This window comes from Fukomys damarensis, unplaced genomic scaffold (genome assembly GCF_012274545.1).
Source record: "Fukomys damarensis isolate Sample0158 unplaced genomic scaffold, DMR_v1.0_HiC HiC_scaffold_25, whole genome shotgun sequence".
NCBI lineage: Eukaryota > Metazoa > Chordata > Mammalia > Rodentia > Bathyergidae > Fukomys > Fukomys damarensis.
Genome location: NW_022900937.1, coordinates 16,088,278 through 16,108,061, shown reverse-complemented (window position 1 = coordinate 16,108,061; position 19,784 = coordinate 16,088,278). Strand labels below are relative to the sequence as shown.

At 37.7% G+C, this 19,784-nt stretch overlaps 1 protein-coding gene across 9 annotated transcripts in view; it reads left to right on the top strand.

Annotated features, from left to right (window-relative positions):
- The window catches only part of Csnk1g1 (casein kinase 1 gamma 1), a 155,430-nt gene that overhangs the window by 95,833 nt on the left and 39,813 nt on the right, over nucleotides 1–19,784 (top strand). For all 9 annotated transcript variants that reach the window (XM_010641167.1, XM_010641165.1, XM_033756144.1 and 6 more), the window contains 3 exons: nucleotides 11,193–11,344; nucleotides 13,030–13,264; nucleotides 18,816–18,901. In XM_010641167.1, coding sequence (XP_010639469.1) covers nucleotides 11,193–11,344; nucleotides 13,030–13,264; nucleotides 18,816–18,901 — 473 coding nt within the window. The remainder of the gene's footprint in view (nucleotides 1–11,192; nucleotides 11,345–13,029; nucleotides 13,265–18,815; nucleotides 18,902–19,784) is intronic.

Genomic DNA, 19,784 nt, shown 5'->3' with positions numbered 1-19,784 from the left:
TTTTTTTTTTTTTTTTTTTTGGTACTGGGGATTGAACTTGGGTCCTTGCACTTGCCAGGCAGGCAGTGGAACCACTGAGCCAAATCCCTGACCCCACAAACAGCTTTTAATAAACAAAGTACAAAGAGGACAGTCAATGTAAAATATTATGACTCTGAATTACCGGGAATTTGCATGCTTGTGATTTGATCAACAGTAATTTTTTTTTTAATATTCATGTGAAAGTCAGAGAGGAACAAAACAACTTCATCATGTTAGCATTCCTTGCACATTTAAAATCTGCAGTATTTGTTTTGCTCTGTGTGTGTGTGTGTGTGTGTGTGTGTGTACACGTACGTGCATTTGGGGGAAAGAAGTATGCATTCCAAATAGAAAACTCAAGTGCCGTTTCAGTGAGGTGGATTTATTGCTTAGGACACATTTTACTCATCTCTGCCATGCTCTTGGCCCAGTGCTCCACCTCTCCCTTTACATGGCCTGTGTTGGTGGGAAAGATAGGTACAGGCCCAAAGAACTTGATGTAATGTAAGTAGGGCAGGTGTCAGGAAGACAATCACTGTACTTTCGTAGCCTATTTTGTTTCTTTTCATTTCTTCTCAATGATTTTTAAAACTTCTTTATGTTTTAGTGATTGTTCCCATGTGTGTTAAGAAGAATTGGTTATCAGTTTTTGAAGCACCTTTTGAAATTTTGTAGATATCCTTTCTTTATAACTTAATCATAGGAACTACAGTACAACTGAGGACCTGGGAAACACTTCTAAATTTACCAACTGAGTAAAGTTTGTCTTCCAGCTGAGCTGAGTTAGTCTTTTAGAAAGAGAAAGGAGCTTTCCTTTTCCCTTCCCCTACCTCCACTACACAGCACACTTTTTTAGTTTTTTGAGACAGGGTCTTGCTCTATGGTTCAGTCTGTATTTAATAAAAACTCAAGTGTGTGGCCCAGAACAGCCTCAAACTCACGGCAGTCCTCCTGCCTCAGCCTCCTGGGTGCTGAGATTACACACCTAGCTAGCATACTTTTTAACTTTATATCTTAGATGCTGTGTACTCTAGAAGAAAAATGTCCAATATTGGTTTGTTTTCACTAATTCCTTTGGATAAATGAAATTTTGAACCTGCTTTAAGGTTCTGTGCTTTGGTATTTGTGTGTATGTAATGGAAAAGCTGTAAAGGCTATGTTCAGAGAAGTGAAAGGAATTCTTTTTTGATATTTTGTTTTGTTTTTGTGAACTTGAGAGCGCTGAGCTACATGCCCAGCCTTATTTATGCATTTAGTGACAGGTTTCACTCAGTTGTCCATTCTTGCCTCCATCTTGCAGTCCTCCTGCCTCAGCCTGCTGAGTAGCTGGTACTTCAGGCACATACATGCTGGACTGTTCTGATGCTTTCCAAAAACAAACCTACAGTTTTGAACTTTCACAGGTGTAATTTATAAGACTCACTTTGCTTAGCGTTAGGGTTAGGTTTATGCTTAAGAAGAAATCTAGCTAACAATTTTTCAGAACGGAACTTGTTCATAAGTTAGGGTCTTACTATAATGCATTGTTTCTTTGTTGGCTTGTTTGTCTGTTGTTGTTGTTAGAGCTGTTCTCTGAGTTTTAGAATCTCATTGTACTTTTGTTCTTCCCTTTCCCTGCTTCCTATGAGATGTCATCTGGTTTGTCTGCCTTTTTGTTCAGCTCTCTCATGTTTAATAATACTGTTTTCCTTGATGATAATTCCTATGTATTAGTAATTACTTTGTCTCTCACAAACATTACATTTCCTAATTGTGCTACAAGAAGCCCCTACTCTTTTGTAAAATTCATTTTATTGGTACATTTAAGGTATACAATATAATGTCATTCATCATTGGAAATTTGCACCTTTACATAATCCATCGTGGTTCTTATTTTTTTCCCGTTTGCCTACCCTCCCTTCAACTTCTTCATCCCTCCCTATCTACAAAGACTTTGTTTCCATTTTTTCTTTTTCTCATGTTAATTCTATTCCCATCTTTCTTTTCCACTACCCCTCCCATTTCCCCTTCTCCTTTGCACCTTTTCTTCCTATTTCTCATTATCTATTAATACTTTTTAGTTCAATTTCACTGAAGAGTTTAAACAGGAGTGGCAGTAGTTTCTCTCTAAATGTCTTGTAGAATTCAGCAGTGAAGCCATCAGGACCCAGACTTTTCTTAGTTTGTAAGCTTTTAATTATATTTTCAATTTCATTGATTGATATTAGGCTGTTTAGAATTTTTAGGTCATCTTCATTCATCTCTGGTAATTCATACAAATCTAGGAACCTGCCCATTTCTTCTGTATTTTCCATCTTATTGGCTTATAGGTTTTCTTGAAGTAGTAGGTATTGATGATCCTCTGAATTTCTGCTGGGTCTTTTGTAATTTCACCCTTTTCATTCCTAATTGCATGAATTTGGGCCTTTTATTTTTTTGATAAGGTTAGCTATGGGTTTGTCAATTTTGTTTATTCTTTCAAAGAACCAATTCTTGGCTTCATTGATTTTTTTGTATTGTTTTCTTAGTCTCCGTTGCATTAATTTCTGCCCTGATCTTTATGATTTCCTCCCTTGTGTGAGCTTTGGGTTTGTCCTGATCTTCTTTTTCTAGAAGCTTGAGGTTCAGTATCAGGTTGTGTAATTGAGCTCACACTGTTGTCCTAATATGAGTATTCACTGCTAGGAATTTCCTTTATAAGACTGCTTTCATTGTGTCCCATAGATTCCAATATGTTGTATTGTCATTGCCATTTAATTGTAGGAACTGTCAGATTTCTTTTTAATTTCCTCTGTGACCCATTGGTTATGCAGAAGTGTGTTATTCATTTTCTATGTATTCATGAAATTCTTGCAGTTTCTTTTGTTATTGCTCTCCAGTTTCATCACACTATGGTCTGATAATATACAGGGGATAACTTCAGTTCTTTGCACTTACTTAAACATGTTGTGTGAGTGAGTATGTGGTTGATTTTGGAGAATGATCCATGTGCAGCCAAAAGAATGTGTATTCTGATTTTGTGGGGTGAAGCACTCTGTAAACATCTGTTAAGTTTGTTCAAGAGTTTGAGTTCTATTCCATTGTTTATTTTTTGTCTGGTTGATCTATTTGTGACAGTGGGGTGTTGAGGTCTCCCACTACTATTGTATTAGTACTTATATAGTTTTTCATGTCCATTAGTATTTGTTTTATATAGTTGGGTGCACTTGGGTTTGGGGCATATATATTTATGATTGTCCTATCTTCCTTTTGGATTGTTCCCTTTACAAGGATGTAGTGTCTTTTGTATCAGTGTTGTTTTGAAATTCACTTGATCTGCAACAAGCATAGCTACTCCTGCTTTTTTTTTTTTTTTCCTGTCACATGGAGTATTGTTTTCCACTCTTTTAGTGTATGAGTTTCTTTTTTTTTTTTTTGGTACCAGGGATCAAACTTGGGTCCTTGCGCTTGCGAGGCAGGCTCTGGAACCACTGAGCTAAATCCCCAGCCCTCAGTCTGTTTCTTTTGATTGGTGAATTGAGACCATTAATATTGATGGTTATAACTGATATGTATTGACTTATCCTTGTCATGACTTTTTCTTTTTGTTGGATTCTCCCCCTTTATATTTAATTTCTTGCCATGCCTGATGGATTCATTCTGCTGGGCTTTCTGGGGTTGTGATCCTCATTGTCTTTTCCTAGGATATTGTTTTTTATTTTTATTTTTTTTGGTACCACGGATCAAACTTGGGTCCTTGCACTTTCGAGGCAGGTGGCAGAACCACTGAGCTAAATCCCTAGCCCTTTCTCCATGAATTTTGAAGGATAGTTTTATAGGGTTCATTAGTCTAAGTTGGAAGTTGTTTTCTTTTAGGGCTTGAAATATGTCACTCCATGCTCTTCTTGCCTTGGTGGGTTTGTGTTGAGAAGTTTGCTCTGATTCTGATGGGCTTTCCTTTGTATGTGATTTGTTTCTTTTCTCTGTTTGTAGAATTTTGTTCTTCTGTTGCATTTCTGAAATCTTAACTATTATATGCCTATGTGTAGATTTTTTTTTTTTTTTTTTTTTTTTTTTTTTTTTTTTTTTTTTTGGCATGTCTAATTGGATGCCTATAAGCCTCACTTATCTGTATGTCAAGTCCTTTTCCCATATTTGGGAAGTTTTCTGCCATTACTTCTGTGAGCAGTTTTTTTATGTTGTCTGCACTGTCCTTTTTCTTCACTGACTCCAATCAGTCTTATGTTATTCTTCTTTGAAACATCTAGCAGCTGCTGGATTGATCTCTCATGGCCCCTTACTACTTTTAAGAGATTTTTCTTTTCCTGATCAGTAATTGCAATCCTATCTTCTATATCTGAAATTCTGTCCTCGCATTGGCTCATTCTGCTGCATAAACTTTCAGTGGAGTTTTTAATATCTTGGAAATCTATTTACATCTGTTTTATGGATTCCATTTGTTCCTTATGTTGGGATTGCATCATGTTTCTCAGCTCCTTTTTTTTTTTTTTTTTTTTTTTTAATCTGTGTCTGCTCCAGATTTAGTAACCATGTCTTTTACTATGTGCACAATCTCTGCTGTTATCTGATAAATTATTTCTGATTTCTTTTTTTCCAGTTCCTCTTTTGTTGCCAATTCAGGGAGTCCAGGTGGTTGAAAATCAGATTGTTCCATCTTGTTTCCCTTTGGGGTTGTCTTAGGTGATCTGGAAGTCTGGTTTTGAAACTTATTTCTGTGTCTTCTCATTTCAACAGATGCAGCCTGCTGTGCCTTTGTTGGGGGAACTTTTTGCTCACCCAGTTGTCTTCAATTCTCAGCAGGCCTCTGAGCAGCTTTTACTCTGCTGCTCCTAGTACACCAATTCCTGGGTTTAGAATGGTGGCCTTCTATATCCTTGAAATGACCTGTTGTCTGGGTGGGCTTCTGCCTGCAGCCTGTGTACACTTGCCATGATATCTAGGTGTGCCTCTCACTGAGGCCCTTGTGTAGCTGTTATCTGGGGGAAAGGGGCCTTTGGCTGGGGTCTGTGTATCTCAGTTCTTATTGACTATGTAGGTTTCTGGCTAGGGTCTTCAGGCACTTGTCAGGGGCAAGCCCCTGGCTGTTGCTTGTGCATCTGTGTAGTTCTTTTCCAGGTGGGCCTTTGGCTTTGCCAGTGGTATGGCAGGACTCTGGATGAAGGTTGCATGCCTGTGCAGCTCTTTTTTAGGCGGCCTGTGGCTTTGGAACATGTGCCTCCACCTCAGGTCTGGGCTGGGCCTTAGCTGGGACCTGCCTGCAGCTGCACCACTCTGGTCCACAAAGCAACTCCCCAGAATGTGTGCGCACTTATCGATGGTATGGTGGAACCAAGCCAGTACTCTTAATGGGACCAAAAGATAATGTTTAATTTTTTATTTTTATTTATTTATTTGGTTGTGTGTTTTGCTGTATATCGAACCTAGGACATTCTCTAAGCAAGTGCTCTACTGCTGAGCTCCACCCATACCCCATCTTTTAAATTTTATTTATTTATCATATTGGGGATCGAACTCGGGACTTTGCACTTGCAAAGCAACTAGCAGAACCGTTGAGCTACATCCTGGCCCTATATTAAAGTAAAAGGAGACATTTTATTTGAAGGTGGAGGAAAAGAGAGATAGACAGATAGGCAGAGAGAATGTGCAGACAGTTACTCTGGATGAGGAGGGAGTATTTGAAAGGGAAATAGTCCCCATTTAAAAATAATAATAATAACTGTAGAAACAAAGAAAGAGCTTGCCAAGGTTATTATGTCCTTCAAAGTATTTTCCAGTTTAGAAGACAATTATTATGTACATTTACTTATTTTTTACACTGAAATAGCACAACTTTTTATGTTTACCTATCAATCCAGGTATAGGATTGATTTGAAATTGCTTCACAGGTAATTTAGTTCTTTGAAAAAGAATGAAATACTAACTATTAGACAATAATATGATCAAATTACCAAAAGCTTAAGGTGGTTCTATTTCAGATTTTAGCCTGATACGCTTTTAAAATATTTCCACTTAGAGTAGCTACTGTTAATAGTGCATAATGGAATCTTTTTAGGCAATGTCTTAGATGATAAAGAAGCCATTATCCTTTATATGGTGTGTTTAGCCATATAAGTTAAATTTATGACAGACTGAAAAATTGCTGTAGTGTGTTACACCTCATTTCCTGTTCTGTTCAGCTTAATTTATGTGTGAGTCATATGTCCAGCAGAGTTTATAAGACTGTTATCGAAGAGCTGGGAATATAGCTTAGTGGCAAGGCACTTGCCTAGTATGAATGAGGCTCTGGATTTAGTCCTGAATAAAAAAAGGAAGAAGGAAGAAGGAGAGAGAGGAAGGAGGGAAGAAAGGAGAAAAGAAAAAAGTATGTTACTAATAGGCAGTTTCATGCACTCAAGGAGAAATACACACAATAATATGTGTATACCCTTGCAATTTTGGTTTACAAGAAATTTAACATGTGGTTTAACTGCTTCTATGCAGTTGAGCAATTCAGGTGGGAGATCTGTGTTTTTTTGTTTGTTTGTTTGTTTGTTTTTAAGACAAGGCCTCAATATGTAGTCCAGACTGACCTTGAACTCCAGCCCTCCTGCCTTAGCCTCTCAAGTGCAGGGATTACGGGCATGTGCCATCACACCTGATGTAGGTGGTAGATCTTATTCATGCAGATTTCCCAAGCAGATATTGTAAAACTACCTAAGTTTTTATGTAACCTATGTGTATCCCACTCAACTCTCTGACCCTCATAATTATTTACAGAAGGTACTTTACCTACTAACATATAGCTGTGTTGTATGTAAAGCTCTGCCCTATACCAGTCTTATATAAAAATTTTATAGCATAATGATTTTAAAAATTTTAAGCAGTGGCTGTTCAAAATAAGAATAAAATATACAGAATTTTTAATTTAGTATATGTGTTGCCAAAGCAAGCACCAGAATTTTTACTTAAATGTAGCACAGCCACAGACCATTAATGAATGATAATCTCTGACCAAACCGTATAGAATTTGTTAGTGGGTTTGTGTTGCTGTCTTTTACCACCAACACTGGCTTCTTTATAGGAGTCATGTGAAAATCCTGTCACATAATAACATTTGTGTGAGCATCTTTCTGTACAGATAATTCTGATAAATTACTACTGCATCTCCCAAAGAGACTTCTTTACTTGGCAGTATATTTTCTGTAATGCCTGAGAAACTTTTAGCAAGATGTCTTTTAACCAACTTTAAAAGTATTTCTTTCAAAAAGTGTTTTGTTTAGTTGTTCCTGACCTAAAAGAACTTTTGGGACTATTTTGTCAACATTGTTCACATCCCAATGATATATTAATCATAAAACAAAGCAGCACTCTTCATTCTCTAGATACAGAACTTTCCAGCTGGGGTTACACATCATTTTTAGAGCTGTGTTTGCTTCCACGCCTAGAATTTTTTAAAAATCAGCAATCAAACTCAGGGCCTCAAATTTGCCAGTCAGGCACTGTATCACTGAGCTACATCCCTGGCCCCTCCTAGAAATTCTGATTCAATCACTCTTTTTGGTTTTTTGAGTTTTAGAGATTTTTATAATGGATGCATTTCCACTTGAGTATCACTGCTTAAATTTGAATGGGTCCTATAGATATTCCATACAACAGGGAGGTGTGTTCTTTCATACTGGTTCTATGACTTTATCATGAGGAACCTAGAAGCTAGCTAGAAGGAAATCTTAGCTCTGTCATCAGAATTTGGATTTAAAAGGGAGCCAAAAAAGGATAACCTATGAAGACAGGCAAAAGATTTTGCAGGAGTCAGTAGCACAAGAAAATACTGAATTCACCCAAGACTCTGAGTTGAGTTTAATACATACCTCTTCATAGAAATGCTTCAGAGCCTCTTCATAATCTAGAATTTAACTTGTGCATCCCAGAACTTGTGAGGTTTCAGGGTACTTAATACAAGCAATAATGCAGCAAGCCTGAGCTCATCATTCTTTGAAGTTCCTGGCAGGTTTTGTGACTGGCATTGTAGTTCAAAATTACAGACGTTACCCAAAATGCTTTTGCAAGCTTTTCGTAAACATGGAAACTTCTGTCAAGAGATGCTTTGATTTGTTACTGAAGATTGTCAAGAACAAAAAGATCATTTTTCTCATTAACTGATCCTTAAGTACTGGCAGTTAGTCTAGGAAATTATGCCAATATTAACATATCTAAACAGGCCTGACTTTTAGAAAGAGGATATTATGCTCAGATTTGCAATTTAGCCAACTAAAAGAATATGCTTATTGATTAGGATTAGATATGGCTATTTTTAAAAATCCAAATTACTAGCTTAGTCAAAGTAGAGACTTAGTTGTATTTTTGGATAAGAAAAATTCAAAAAGAAAGCATTGGTGTGGTTACTCCAGAGCCCTCAGCAATTCAAGTTCTTCACTTCTTTTCCTCCATTGTTCTTGGCAGTATACTATATCTGCAAGGTGTATGGGAATTCTAGACAGCTTCTGGTTCTTCAAATGTTCATAACCTGTATTTAGTAAACATCTGTGAAGGACTTTTTCTGGACCCACCCATCCAGTGATTTCTGCTTTAGTCTCACTGGTCATTCACATTGTCAAGGGAGGCTGGAAAGTTGTAATTTTATTGATTGTTGCAACAATTAGACGTTCTGTTAGTAAATAGGAAGAAGGGAATATTGAATAGGCAACCAACAGACTGCCATAACTGGCTTTGGAGAGCATATTTATATTAGGCAAATAAAATTTTAGTGGCATCAGACACTGTTATATAGGACATAAATTTAAAAGCACCCAAACTTCATGTACCATGTGCCCAATAAATAAAAGCGGTAATCTCTAGGGTAGAGGTCTCAGAACTAGATTTCTCAGGAGGACTCATTAGAAACAGTTGTTAGGTTTTGTTTTTGTTTGTGTTTTTTGAGACAGGGTCTCACTATGTAGTTCAGATTGGCTTTGAACTCACTATACAGAGTAGGCTGGTCTTGAACTTGTGGCAGTCTTCCCACCTCAGCCTCCCAAGTGCTAGGACTACAGGTGTGCACCACCACACCTGACACAATAGCTGTTAGCTTTTGGATATTTTAAATAACCTGAAAAAGTGATTCCCCCTCACATGAACACATTTAGCCCATCCTTCTTGCCGCTTTCTGCAGCAATTCTGGAAATCCTCTTTCATGTGTTTAGTTGTCCTGTTGTGGCTGCCTCTGTTGCCTGAATTAATTCAAAATGTTTATTTTTCATAATCATTTTGACTTTGCAGAAGAGCCAGAAGTCACAGGGTGCCAGATGAGTACACAATGTAAGGTTTTTATAAGCTGCCTTTGCATTGGCTGGCATGGGACAGCAGCATTCCCTGTATTTTTTTTTTTCTTTTTGCATTTGAATAATTTTATTGAAAGGTGTATCTCTTATACCAAACATAATGGTAGTTGGTTAGGTACCTCTATCAACTCAAAACTAGTACTGATGTTTTCAAAATATTGAAATATATCAGCCTTATGGTAAAACAGAAGTTACCCACAAAACATGGTTTACAAAAAGTTAAAGGTAGAATATACTATGGTTCTTCGGTTTATTTTTCAATGCTTATTTATCAGTGACATGATGTCAAAATTGGTTGCATCCATTCTGGATAGAGTCAAGATTCAGGCTGCACTGCTGTTTATAACACTAACAATATATGTCCATCTCCTTACATTGACAGTGTCACATGGAGAATTCCAAACACTGCCTCAGCAATCTCATAATTATGGGAGTACCTCCTTACTTTTCTTAAGACACATTATGGAAATTTGTGAAATTATATTGTTTCTTTAAAAAAATCTGGAAGCAATGGCAATTTTATAGAAATAATCCATAGTGAAACCTGGAGTGCTTTCTCTAGCCAGAACTTAGGGTAAAGCAAGTTTTCAGAGTGTAATTGATTTTGACTTACTATGTAATATAATAGAATATTTTTTTCAGTGTAACTAGACTGAGGAAGTAGATTCTGTATAGAAATTTTTATCATCGATACAAATGTCACCTGTTTTTCAGAAGACACATTAAAGATAGCTCAATGAATATAATTCCCCGTACTTTTTATCATGCCTCATAGAGACACTCATGGTATCTTTTGATCACATCTCTCATGCATCCATCACAGCAGTGAATTACATTAACTCCAGACATGTAAGTCCTCCCCCAGAGAGGATATATTAGATGTGTATTACCTCTGCCTGTATTTCACCCATATACAAAGAAAATGAAAAGATGTAGAGAAATTTGTTCTCTAAAAATCATGGAAACAGAAGCAAACAGTAATTCACAGCATATATACCTGTAGATCATGATGCATATGTGTGAGATGGAAATGTTTCTGCTCTGTGAGACCAGATAATTTTTAAGTTTGTAGTATCATAAGTATCCACTGTTCTCATGGTGCCGTTTAACACCTATTTACTAAATGCTTCATATTTATAATACACTTATACAAATTGCTGCTTAGTGAGACAGTCTAGATTTAAAATGCTCCTTATAACTATCAATTTTAAATCTGGGGAAAACCCAGCCTTGTTTTATTTTTCATTTTTTTGTCTTCCTTTTCCTTTCATAATTACTTATTAGCAGCTAAGTGCCAACTGCCTGTTGACTTTTCTCCACCTGATAGAAAACAGAACCCTGCTGAGATCCCCTGTGAGGAGAGAACCTGTTGTGCTAGTGCGGGGCCAACCTCTGACCTCATGCTTCAATCTGAGTTCTCCATGGGGCAGCAGCTGCAAACAGCTCGTAAGCATAGGGAGTGCTAAAGAAACCAGCCAGTGCCACATCGTCCATTACCCTGCCCTTTGGGCCCAGCAAGCCTTCCTTTGAACCTTTTATGATATCGCATTTCCAGGCTTCCTTGGGAAGAACAGCGTACACTCTGATGCAATAATGGATGAGGGTCTTACATCGCAGTGCAAATGCCTTTGGCACTCTGATGTGAAATAACTGCTTGTTTGAGCATACTGTGCAGTGACTTAGCCTTTCCCATCCATTATTAGTTCCCACTGAAGCTATTGTGCTCAGTTTAAATTTTCTAGTAGGGCCTGTGAAAAGGAAATGGAAATCTCACAAATTGCTCTTTATTTATAGCTTACTCGTTGCTAATGCAGTTGTCTCATACCTTGGTGTTCATGTCTCTTGTTCCGCTTCCTGTTTGCCCTCTGCTTTCAGCTGAAGGTCTCCCACAGGTGTACTACTTTGGACCATGTGGAAAATACAGTGCCATGGTGCTGGAGCTCCTTGGCCCTAGCTTGGAGGATTTGTTTGACCTCTGTGACCGAACGTTTACTTTGAAGACGGTGTTAATGATAGCCATCCAGTTGGTAAGCTGGTGTTGATATTCCAGAAAAGAGGCTGATCTCCCTGTCACACCCTCGTGGGCCTTTTGGCGATTTATTAACTGTAGCAGCACCTAGTGAGTTAGTTCTTAAAAGCTTGCCAGGATTCTAGGAAGCTGGCTGGGGCAAAAAGGGTTAACTCAGAGAAGTCATACTGTATCTCCAGTTTGCTCTATTTTAAGAATTTGCACCTTGGAGCAGTACCCTGCCCTTAAATGAAATGGAAACACAGAATTTAAATTAGGTAAAAAGAGGATGATTAGGTGGAGTTGTACACATTCAAATAATTGTTTTATTTATAGGTTTTAAACAGCTGTAAGGTGTTGTCATGTCCTCTCGCTCCTCGCACTATTGCATCTTGGGAAAGATTGAAGACATAGCCCACAGCTCTAATCTTCATTTAAAGTTGTTTGATCCAAAAATTGCCTTAGTTCTCTGGCATTGTAAGCCTCTGGCTGGCCAAGAGGCAGCTCTTGCACACCAGTCCAGATTTCCGGAGCAGTTGCTGCTATGCCCCCGAGAAGCATGTCAGGCTTCAGGGTAAGGATGCAAATGCATTTTTACTCGCTTGACACCCTGATAGTCTCATCCATCATCTAGTAGACATTTGGAAATACTGTATTAGAAAATTCAAATGTCTAAGTTTCCTTTGTAAACTAAGAAGCTTTGCAGATAGAAATAGATAATAATAATAAAAAAAGAAATAGTTAAGGAAATTTGAAATAATGCTGATTTTTTTTGGAGATATATTCACTTTAACATTAAAAACTATAGTCCTGTCCCTGCCACTGACTAGCTGTCTCTTGTCAGGCCAGTATTAACTTTTCTGGGCCTCACTTTTCTTAATTTCTACAATGATGGAAGCTGGATTGAGGAGTCTTGTCCAACTCAGGATAGGAAGATAGGGTCAGGAAATGAACATGCTGTGGTCCCTGTCCTACAAGCCATTGATTGCCTGGCATCCTACCTGGTAATACTTCTTTTCTCTCAAAGACTTCCTGAAGTAGCATAAATATAATCTTATTAATTGTATTAATTGTGACATTATGAGATAAAATTGTAGTATTATTTTAGCCAAACTGTACGATTCCACCCTTTCTAATCAAGTGAGTAAAATTGATGGTAAAGAAGAGATCCCTTAAAAAAATACAAAAAGAAGAAATCCCTTTTATTTATTTATTATTATTTTTCCTTTTTGTGGTTTGTTTGTTTGTTTGAGGCAAGGTCTCACTTTTTAATTTTTATGTTGGTAGTTAAAAGCTAATGCTGAACTGGGCTCAGCACATCTATAATACCAGCTACTTGGGAGGCTGAGACAGGAGGCTTGCTTGAGCCAAGAAGTTCAGGATCATCCTAAACAACATAAAGAGACCTGTCTCAAACAGTAACACAAAGAAACTGGGTGTGGTAGTGCATGCCTATAATCCTAGCACTGGAGAGGCTGAGGCAGGAGAATCGACATGAGTTCAAGGCCAGCCTGGGCTACATAGAGAATTCAAGGCCAGCCTGAACTACATAGCAAAACCCTGTCTTAAAAAAAGCAAAACAAATCAAGAAAAACAAGACAAAACAAAAAACCAGACCAAAATCCTTATGATGAAATATTTTTATTTTTAAAATATGCTTATTTAAAATATTTCCATTTGTTTTTTGTTGTTGTTCTCTTCTAGCTGTCTCGAATGGAATATGTGCACTCAAAGAATCTCATTTACCGAGATGTCAAGCCAGAAAACTTCCTGATTGGCCTTCAAGGCAATAAGAAAGAACATGTTATACACATTATAGACTTTGGACTGGCCAAGGAATACATTGATGCTGAAACCAAAAAACACATAGCTTATAAGGAGAACAAAAGTTTAACTGGAACTGCAAGATATATGTCTATCAACACGCATCTTGGCAGAGGTGTGTTTATGTTCTGCTCCATGAAAGGGGCAGGTTATTAGAACAACTTCATTTCAATAACCCTTTTATCCCATTGTGCTTTACAATTTGTACTTACTGATTCCCAAGGTAAGTGATTTTTGTACTTGAGAAATTAAAATGGTAAGTTAATGTTTTTCTTAAGACCCTATTGACTACTAATGGATTCTTAATTCTTTACACTATGTTTCCATTTGCTTATGTTCACATTTCTCAGTAGTATGAAAACTTGAATTATTTTAACAAATGTCCCAGTATTTTTGTGAGTTTATGAGTTTACATTTATATGCCTTGAGCTGCATAAATGATAGTCCTGTAGAAGACAGCAGGCTGATACCTACTTGGGGAAGAGTACTTCACTAAAATGTGTCCTGGTCTTCGTTTACTCTGAATAACTTCAAGCAGAGTCTTTAAGGAAGAACTTCCATTGTATGCAATGAAAATATATTTACTGTACTTTGAGTCTTGTATTTTTTTCGAGATAAAGTCTGTACAAAAAAAAAAAGTCTGTACAAATATTACTAAAAGCTCTAATAAACACAGAAGATCCTGCTTGTTAGAGGAACTAGTTCAAGTGTTTGTGGGAGAAGCCAAGTCCTGGGCAGGCCCCTTGTAAGTGTCACAAAAGTTTCCCTTTTTGTTTTATAAATTGGGCTTCCATGAAAGACTTTATTTCAATAAAAGGTACTTAGGTGGTTGAAAGAATAGGAAAATCAACATTCTAGAGAGTAAATGGTGAACAAAATATTATCAGGTTTTGTACTCCCTGACATAGCTAATTATAAAAGGTCTTTAAAATATTAAGGAACTGTGGTACAGTGTTAAGTACTTTAAAGACTAATGTATATTTACTAAATTGCCTCATTGAAGTAAACTACACAGGTATTCAGATGAGGATTCTAGTGCTACTGAAGAATAAAATAACAAAGTGTTGGGATACAGTATAAGTTGAAATCATGAGTGTGAGTACTGTCTGGATTTATCAGTAACTCCATAGAAATCCTTACTTATTATGATGCTTTAAAATTAGGCTAGACTCTGCCATTTAGTGTCATTTCAGACAAGTTGTTTATTCTCCCTGAAACTTATCTGTAAAATAAAGATCATACTTGAGAAGGATGCTTTGAGAGTTGCACGTAGATAAGACACATACAAGCACCATACCTGTCTTAGTGTATTTTCTATTGATACGCAGAATACCTGAAACTGTATAATATATGAAAAGAAGTTAGCCACAGTTCTGTGCATCTCATGGTGATGGCATCACGAGGCATAACCTTGTTCCAGAGTGTTGCGGAGGGGCACGTGTGAAAAGAGAGGCGAGAACAGGGGACTGGGCGAGTTATAACTACCTCGGTGTGGGGGTGGGGCAGGATAGATGAAAACTAATCCAGTCTCACAGAGAAGATATTAAGCCCATGTACAGGCCCAGCCTCCCACTACCTCTGCCTTGGCAATCAAATTCTCCCTGAATTTTGGTCATAGTCAAACCACATCCAGCCCACAACAGTACCTAACACAAGTCTCTTGGACACCCTGTTTTAATATCCCCTTCTTCCTTTACGTAGAGTTGCAAATTCCAGCCCTTTAAAGCTATGTGATTTTCATCCAGCAAACTCTCTCCCTCAGACTCAGTTATCTCATCTACAGAATGGGAATGATAATAGTTCCTGTAACATAGGGTTCTGTGGGATTATATAAAGTATGTTTAGTGCCTGAAAAATCAATGTCTTTCCATATGGTAGTTATCTTTAATATTATGTACTCAACAAGATATGTTTTAAGCATCTACTCTGTATCAGACTAGGTTCTTTCTCTTTTTTTGAGACAGGGTCTTGTTATACAGTCCAGGCTCATGGCAATACTGCCTGAGCCTTCTGAGTGCTGGGATCATAGATGTGCACCACACATTCAGCCAAGGCTCTTTCAACTCTTACTAAACTGTTGTTCCTGCCAAAACTGTTTATTTCCAGAATTCTGTGTCCCAGGTCCCAGAGTTTCTCAGGTCAGATCCAAACTGTCACTGTATTGTTTTTCTCTCCATATTACATAGAATACTTGCAGATGGTGTCACCGCCATTTAACTCTGCTGCAGGTATCAAACTAGAAGGGTTCCCATCGGAACTCTAGTGCTATTAATTTTTAAGTGTGATGGCATTCTTTGTTGAAATGAAAGAAGAAAAAAGGATTGGAAAATGTACTTCAAATGACTTGGAGAGAATGGCTGTTAAGATTTTTAAAAAAGGAAAGCAAGGGAAAAAGCCTCCTATGCCTGGCATCACCATGACAGATAAGCTGTCTTCCCACTAATTGAGCCCTGTTTGAAACCACCCAGTCACTATTGTTTAATGGTTGACAGTGCAGATACTGGTTACATTGCCTTTCTTCCAACATGGAAGCCAAGTACATCATTCTGATTGGCTAGAAGGAAGCTTTTGTGATGTTGAAAATTTTTCTTTCCTATTGTCCTTTGGTTTTGAAACCTTTCTTCTTTAAAAATGAAAATATCCCCATTGCTTCTCAGCCTTTTGGCTAAGATCAAGTGTAGTAAAAAATATCCTCCATGAAAAAGTGATGAGGGTATGCGGAAATAAAAAGCAAATGTGGAGGGCCAGGGATTTAGCTAATACCACCGCACCTGCCTTGCAATTGCAAAGTCCTGAGTTCAATCCCCGGTACCGAAAGGAAAAAAAAAAAAAGAACAAATGTGGACTGTTCAAAGAAGTAGGAAAATAAAGCACACTCTGGTTTTCACTCTTTTATTTTTCTTGAAAAGTCCCAAGTGGTTCAAGTTATCATTGATCATTTTAGAATTTTGGGGCTGGAAAATGATTTTTCAGATTATCTAAATTAATCACTTTATTTTCAGATGAAAAAACCAAGGCCCCAAGCAAGTGACTTGGTTGTGCTTAATTTCTCTGGATTAAATGAGTGGAAAGGACAAGCCGAAACCTAGATTTCTAACCCAATTTAGGAACCACTGTTTTTCCTATTACCCCATATTCCGTAGTTGTTCTTCATGGTTCTTGGGATTGAAAAGTGGCTTTTACTTATTCTGGTGAGCTTGAAAATTTTTAAAATCTCATTTTATAATGGGTTTAAATAGTGAAGAAAAATTTCCCCTTCTGTGAGCCTGAGTAATGTTGAAAATGTGGAGAGTTTTGCCCTCTAGTGCTCAACTAAAATTCAACCTTTTTTTGTTGTTGTTGAACTATTTAGTATATCTTTTTTTTGGCCTCTTGTTACAGGAAGTGGATATAGAAATGGAGAGGTGATGAGTAGGTGTGATACAGTGTGTGAAGCTGCAGTGAGTGGTTTCTCTCTGTGTGCTCTGCTTTGTAGGAGGACTGAATTCACCCTGCATATATTCTGTTTTTCATTTTTGTCTTTGTGTTCTGTTAGCAAACTTTTTGTCTAATTGCTTTTTGGTTTCAATTATAAGTGTAATATTTTATTGCTGACTTTAGATAAGCCATATCGACAAAAGTGTCTGATGATCTCCCTTTTTTATTTTATTGTTTTTGAGATTATTTCAAGGTAGATGTGGTGAGGTATATATTTTTAATCCCAGGAGGCAGGAGCATCTCAAATTTAAGCCCAACCAGGACAATTTAGGAACTTAGAAAGATCCTGTCTCAAATTTTAAAAATACGTACATACATACACATCTACAAACAACATACATAAGGTCTGGACATATGGCTCAGTGGGAAGGATTTGGATTCAGTATCTAGTACCATTTTATTTTGTTTTGTTTTGTACCAGGTATTGAACTCAGCACCTTGCACTTGGCAGGCGGGTGTAGTGCCACTAAGCTAAATCTCGGGGCTCTCCAGTACCATTTTTAATTTATTTTTTTAATTCCAGGGATTGAACTCAGGACCTTGTGCTTGTGAGGCAGGCGGTGGCAACACCAAGCTAAATCCCTGGCCCTCTAGTACCATTTAAAAAAAAAAAAAAATTATTTCAGGGCCAGGGATTTAGCTCAGTGGTTCTGCCACCTGCCTCACAAGGACAGGGTCATGAGTTCAATCCCCTGTGTCCAAAAAAAAAAAGATTATTTCAGTTGAGGTACAACCTCAGTTTTATGTTATTTATCTCTTTGTGAGGGTGCCTCCTCTTTTTTCTTTTCTTTTTCTTTGTTTGTTTTTAAAGTGCTAGAAATTGGTGTGGTGGTGTACACCTATAATCCCAGCACTTGGAAAGCTGAGGCAGGAGTATTGTTGCAAATTTGAGGCCAGCTTGGGCTACATAGTGAGACCTTGTCTCAAAAGACTAAATGAATGAAGGAATGAAAATGAGCTAGATACTGAATCCAGAACCTAGCTAAGAAGGCTTTCTACCACTGAGCTACCTCCCCAACCAGGAGTGCCTCCTTTTTCCATTAGTGACCACCTTTTCAAAACCCTTCTTCCAACTGCTATTTAGAAAGTTGCCTTTTCCTTCTTCATCTACCCCATAGAATACTATTCATTCTTATTTTTTCCCCCAGTATGGGGGATCGAACTCAGGACCTTGTGCCTGCCAGACTATTCATTCTTTTTCATGCAAATTTCCCATGATTCTATGCAACAGTTAACCATGATCTGCTTGTATATTTTCGGTAAACTGAGGGGCTGGCTTTTCTTGCTCATATAGCAATCTTGGATTTTACTATACCGCACACACAAAACATCAAGGGCTAGGGCTGTGTTTTTGGTAGAATGCTTGCCAAGTAGGCGCAAGGCCCTGCATTCAATTCCCAGTATTTTAAAACTATTTTCTGTCGCAAATAATTAATCTTCCTAATTCATCTTCTTATAGGTTTTTTGTTTTTGTTTTTGTTTTTGGTATCAGGGATCCAACTGAAGACCTTGTGCTTGCAAGGCAGGCGCAGTGACACTGAGCTAAATCCCCAGCCCAACAGCATCTTGTTTTAATTAAGCTCCCAAGATGCCCACGCTGTTTTTTGTTCCATGGAGGTTACCTTATTAATGAATTTTAAACTTGTATGAAGGACATTCTGATATAGTACATAGCACAAATGGAATAGGAACCAAGAGATTATGCATTGAGATTTGCTTATATGAAACTGAATTACAAGTGTTAATTTTTATGCTGAATATCAGCCGTTCTGCAGTTTCCATACCTAGAGTGAATGATTTTAACAGCTTTAGCTGCTTAAACTGCCAGATACTGTCCTTGGGATAACCAAACAGTAATTGTACCCCATATAAATTTACCTTAGTTTCAGTCAGGTGATAATAGCATTGAGTAAGGAGTGATTACTTACTGTTTAGTGGTTGGGGCTTGGTTTTAATTTAGGATTTGCTCTTTTTACTTGCTGTTTACATGCTAGCAATAGATACAGACAAAGGAAGCAAACATAGTATTTTAGTTCAAAACCAAAAACAAGCTTCTGGTTTAGCTATACAAAGAATTAGTAAGTAGAATCCTTCTCCAGAACAGAAGGGTTTTTGAACAGATTCCTCGATTTGAACCTCTTTCTGCTTTCATAACCACAAACATATTGTGTGATTTGTCTTCCTTTTAGAGCAAAGCCGGCGAGATGATTTGGAAGCCCTGGGCCATATGTTCCTGTATTTCCTTCGAGGCAGCCTACCTTGGCAAGGACTCAAGGTATCCTTGAAAATGTTCAGTGGATGGCTCTGTCTCAGTGTGCAGTTGTGAATGAGGGGCTGCTGGCTTGGGCTTTCTAAGAAGCCACAGAGATGAGATGCAAGAATTCGTCTACATTGTAAATGCTCACCTGAGCTTTGGAGGCTGTGTTTTATTTACATTTGGTTTCTTCCTGCTCTTAATCTTTGTCTCTTTTTGTTTCGGTTTTCGGGAATCTTTCCTCTTATTTTTCCCAGTTTTGCAGTGCTGCTTTTCTTTCTGTGTTGGTATCCTTCCTCCCCTGCCATTATGCAGCAGAAGGAGTGTTCCCAGTGTGTCGGGGAATTTCTGGAACAAATTGATGACAGCAGCTGCTGCATATTTTACCAGAAATGCCAACGGGGTAGGCCCCTAAGAGGAATTAGAAAGTATTTGTTCATACAGCTTAGGCTAAGAACCCACCAAAACTAAAATGAAACCACTTAATTATATTGTAGAATAAATATCTTCTTCCATTCAAGTGTATTATAGAATAAATACCCTTTCCAGACAACAATTCCTTGTAGACTGTGTAGTTTGAATAGTCTTCCTTAGGTAGGTGTCCATTCAGTGCCTACATGTCAGAGATAACTGTCATCGTAAGTATTATAATTGCTCTTTGCTTCTAGCTGTTAGTCTAGGAAATGGTGAGCTTCTTGTGCATCTTAAGTCCCTTTAGATAGTTAACTATGAGATACATTTTTACCAGCACGAGGGAGGGTGTGACAAGAGTATCACTGCAAGTTCAAGACCAGCCTGGGGTACATAGCAAGACCCAGTCTCAACTTCCCCCACCAAAAAAAAACAAAAAAAAACGAGAGAGAGAAAATGATTTTTTTTTTTTTTTTTTTTTTTTTTTTTTTCC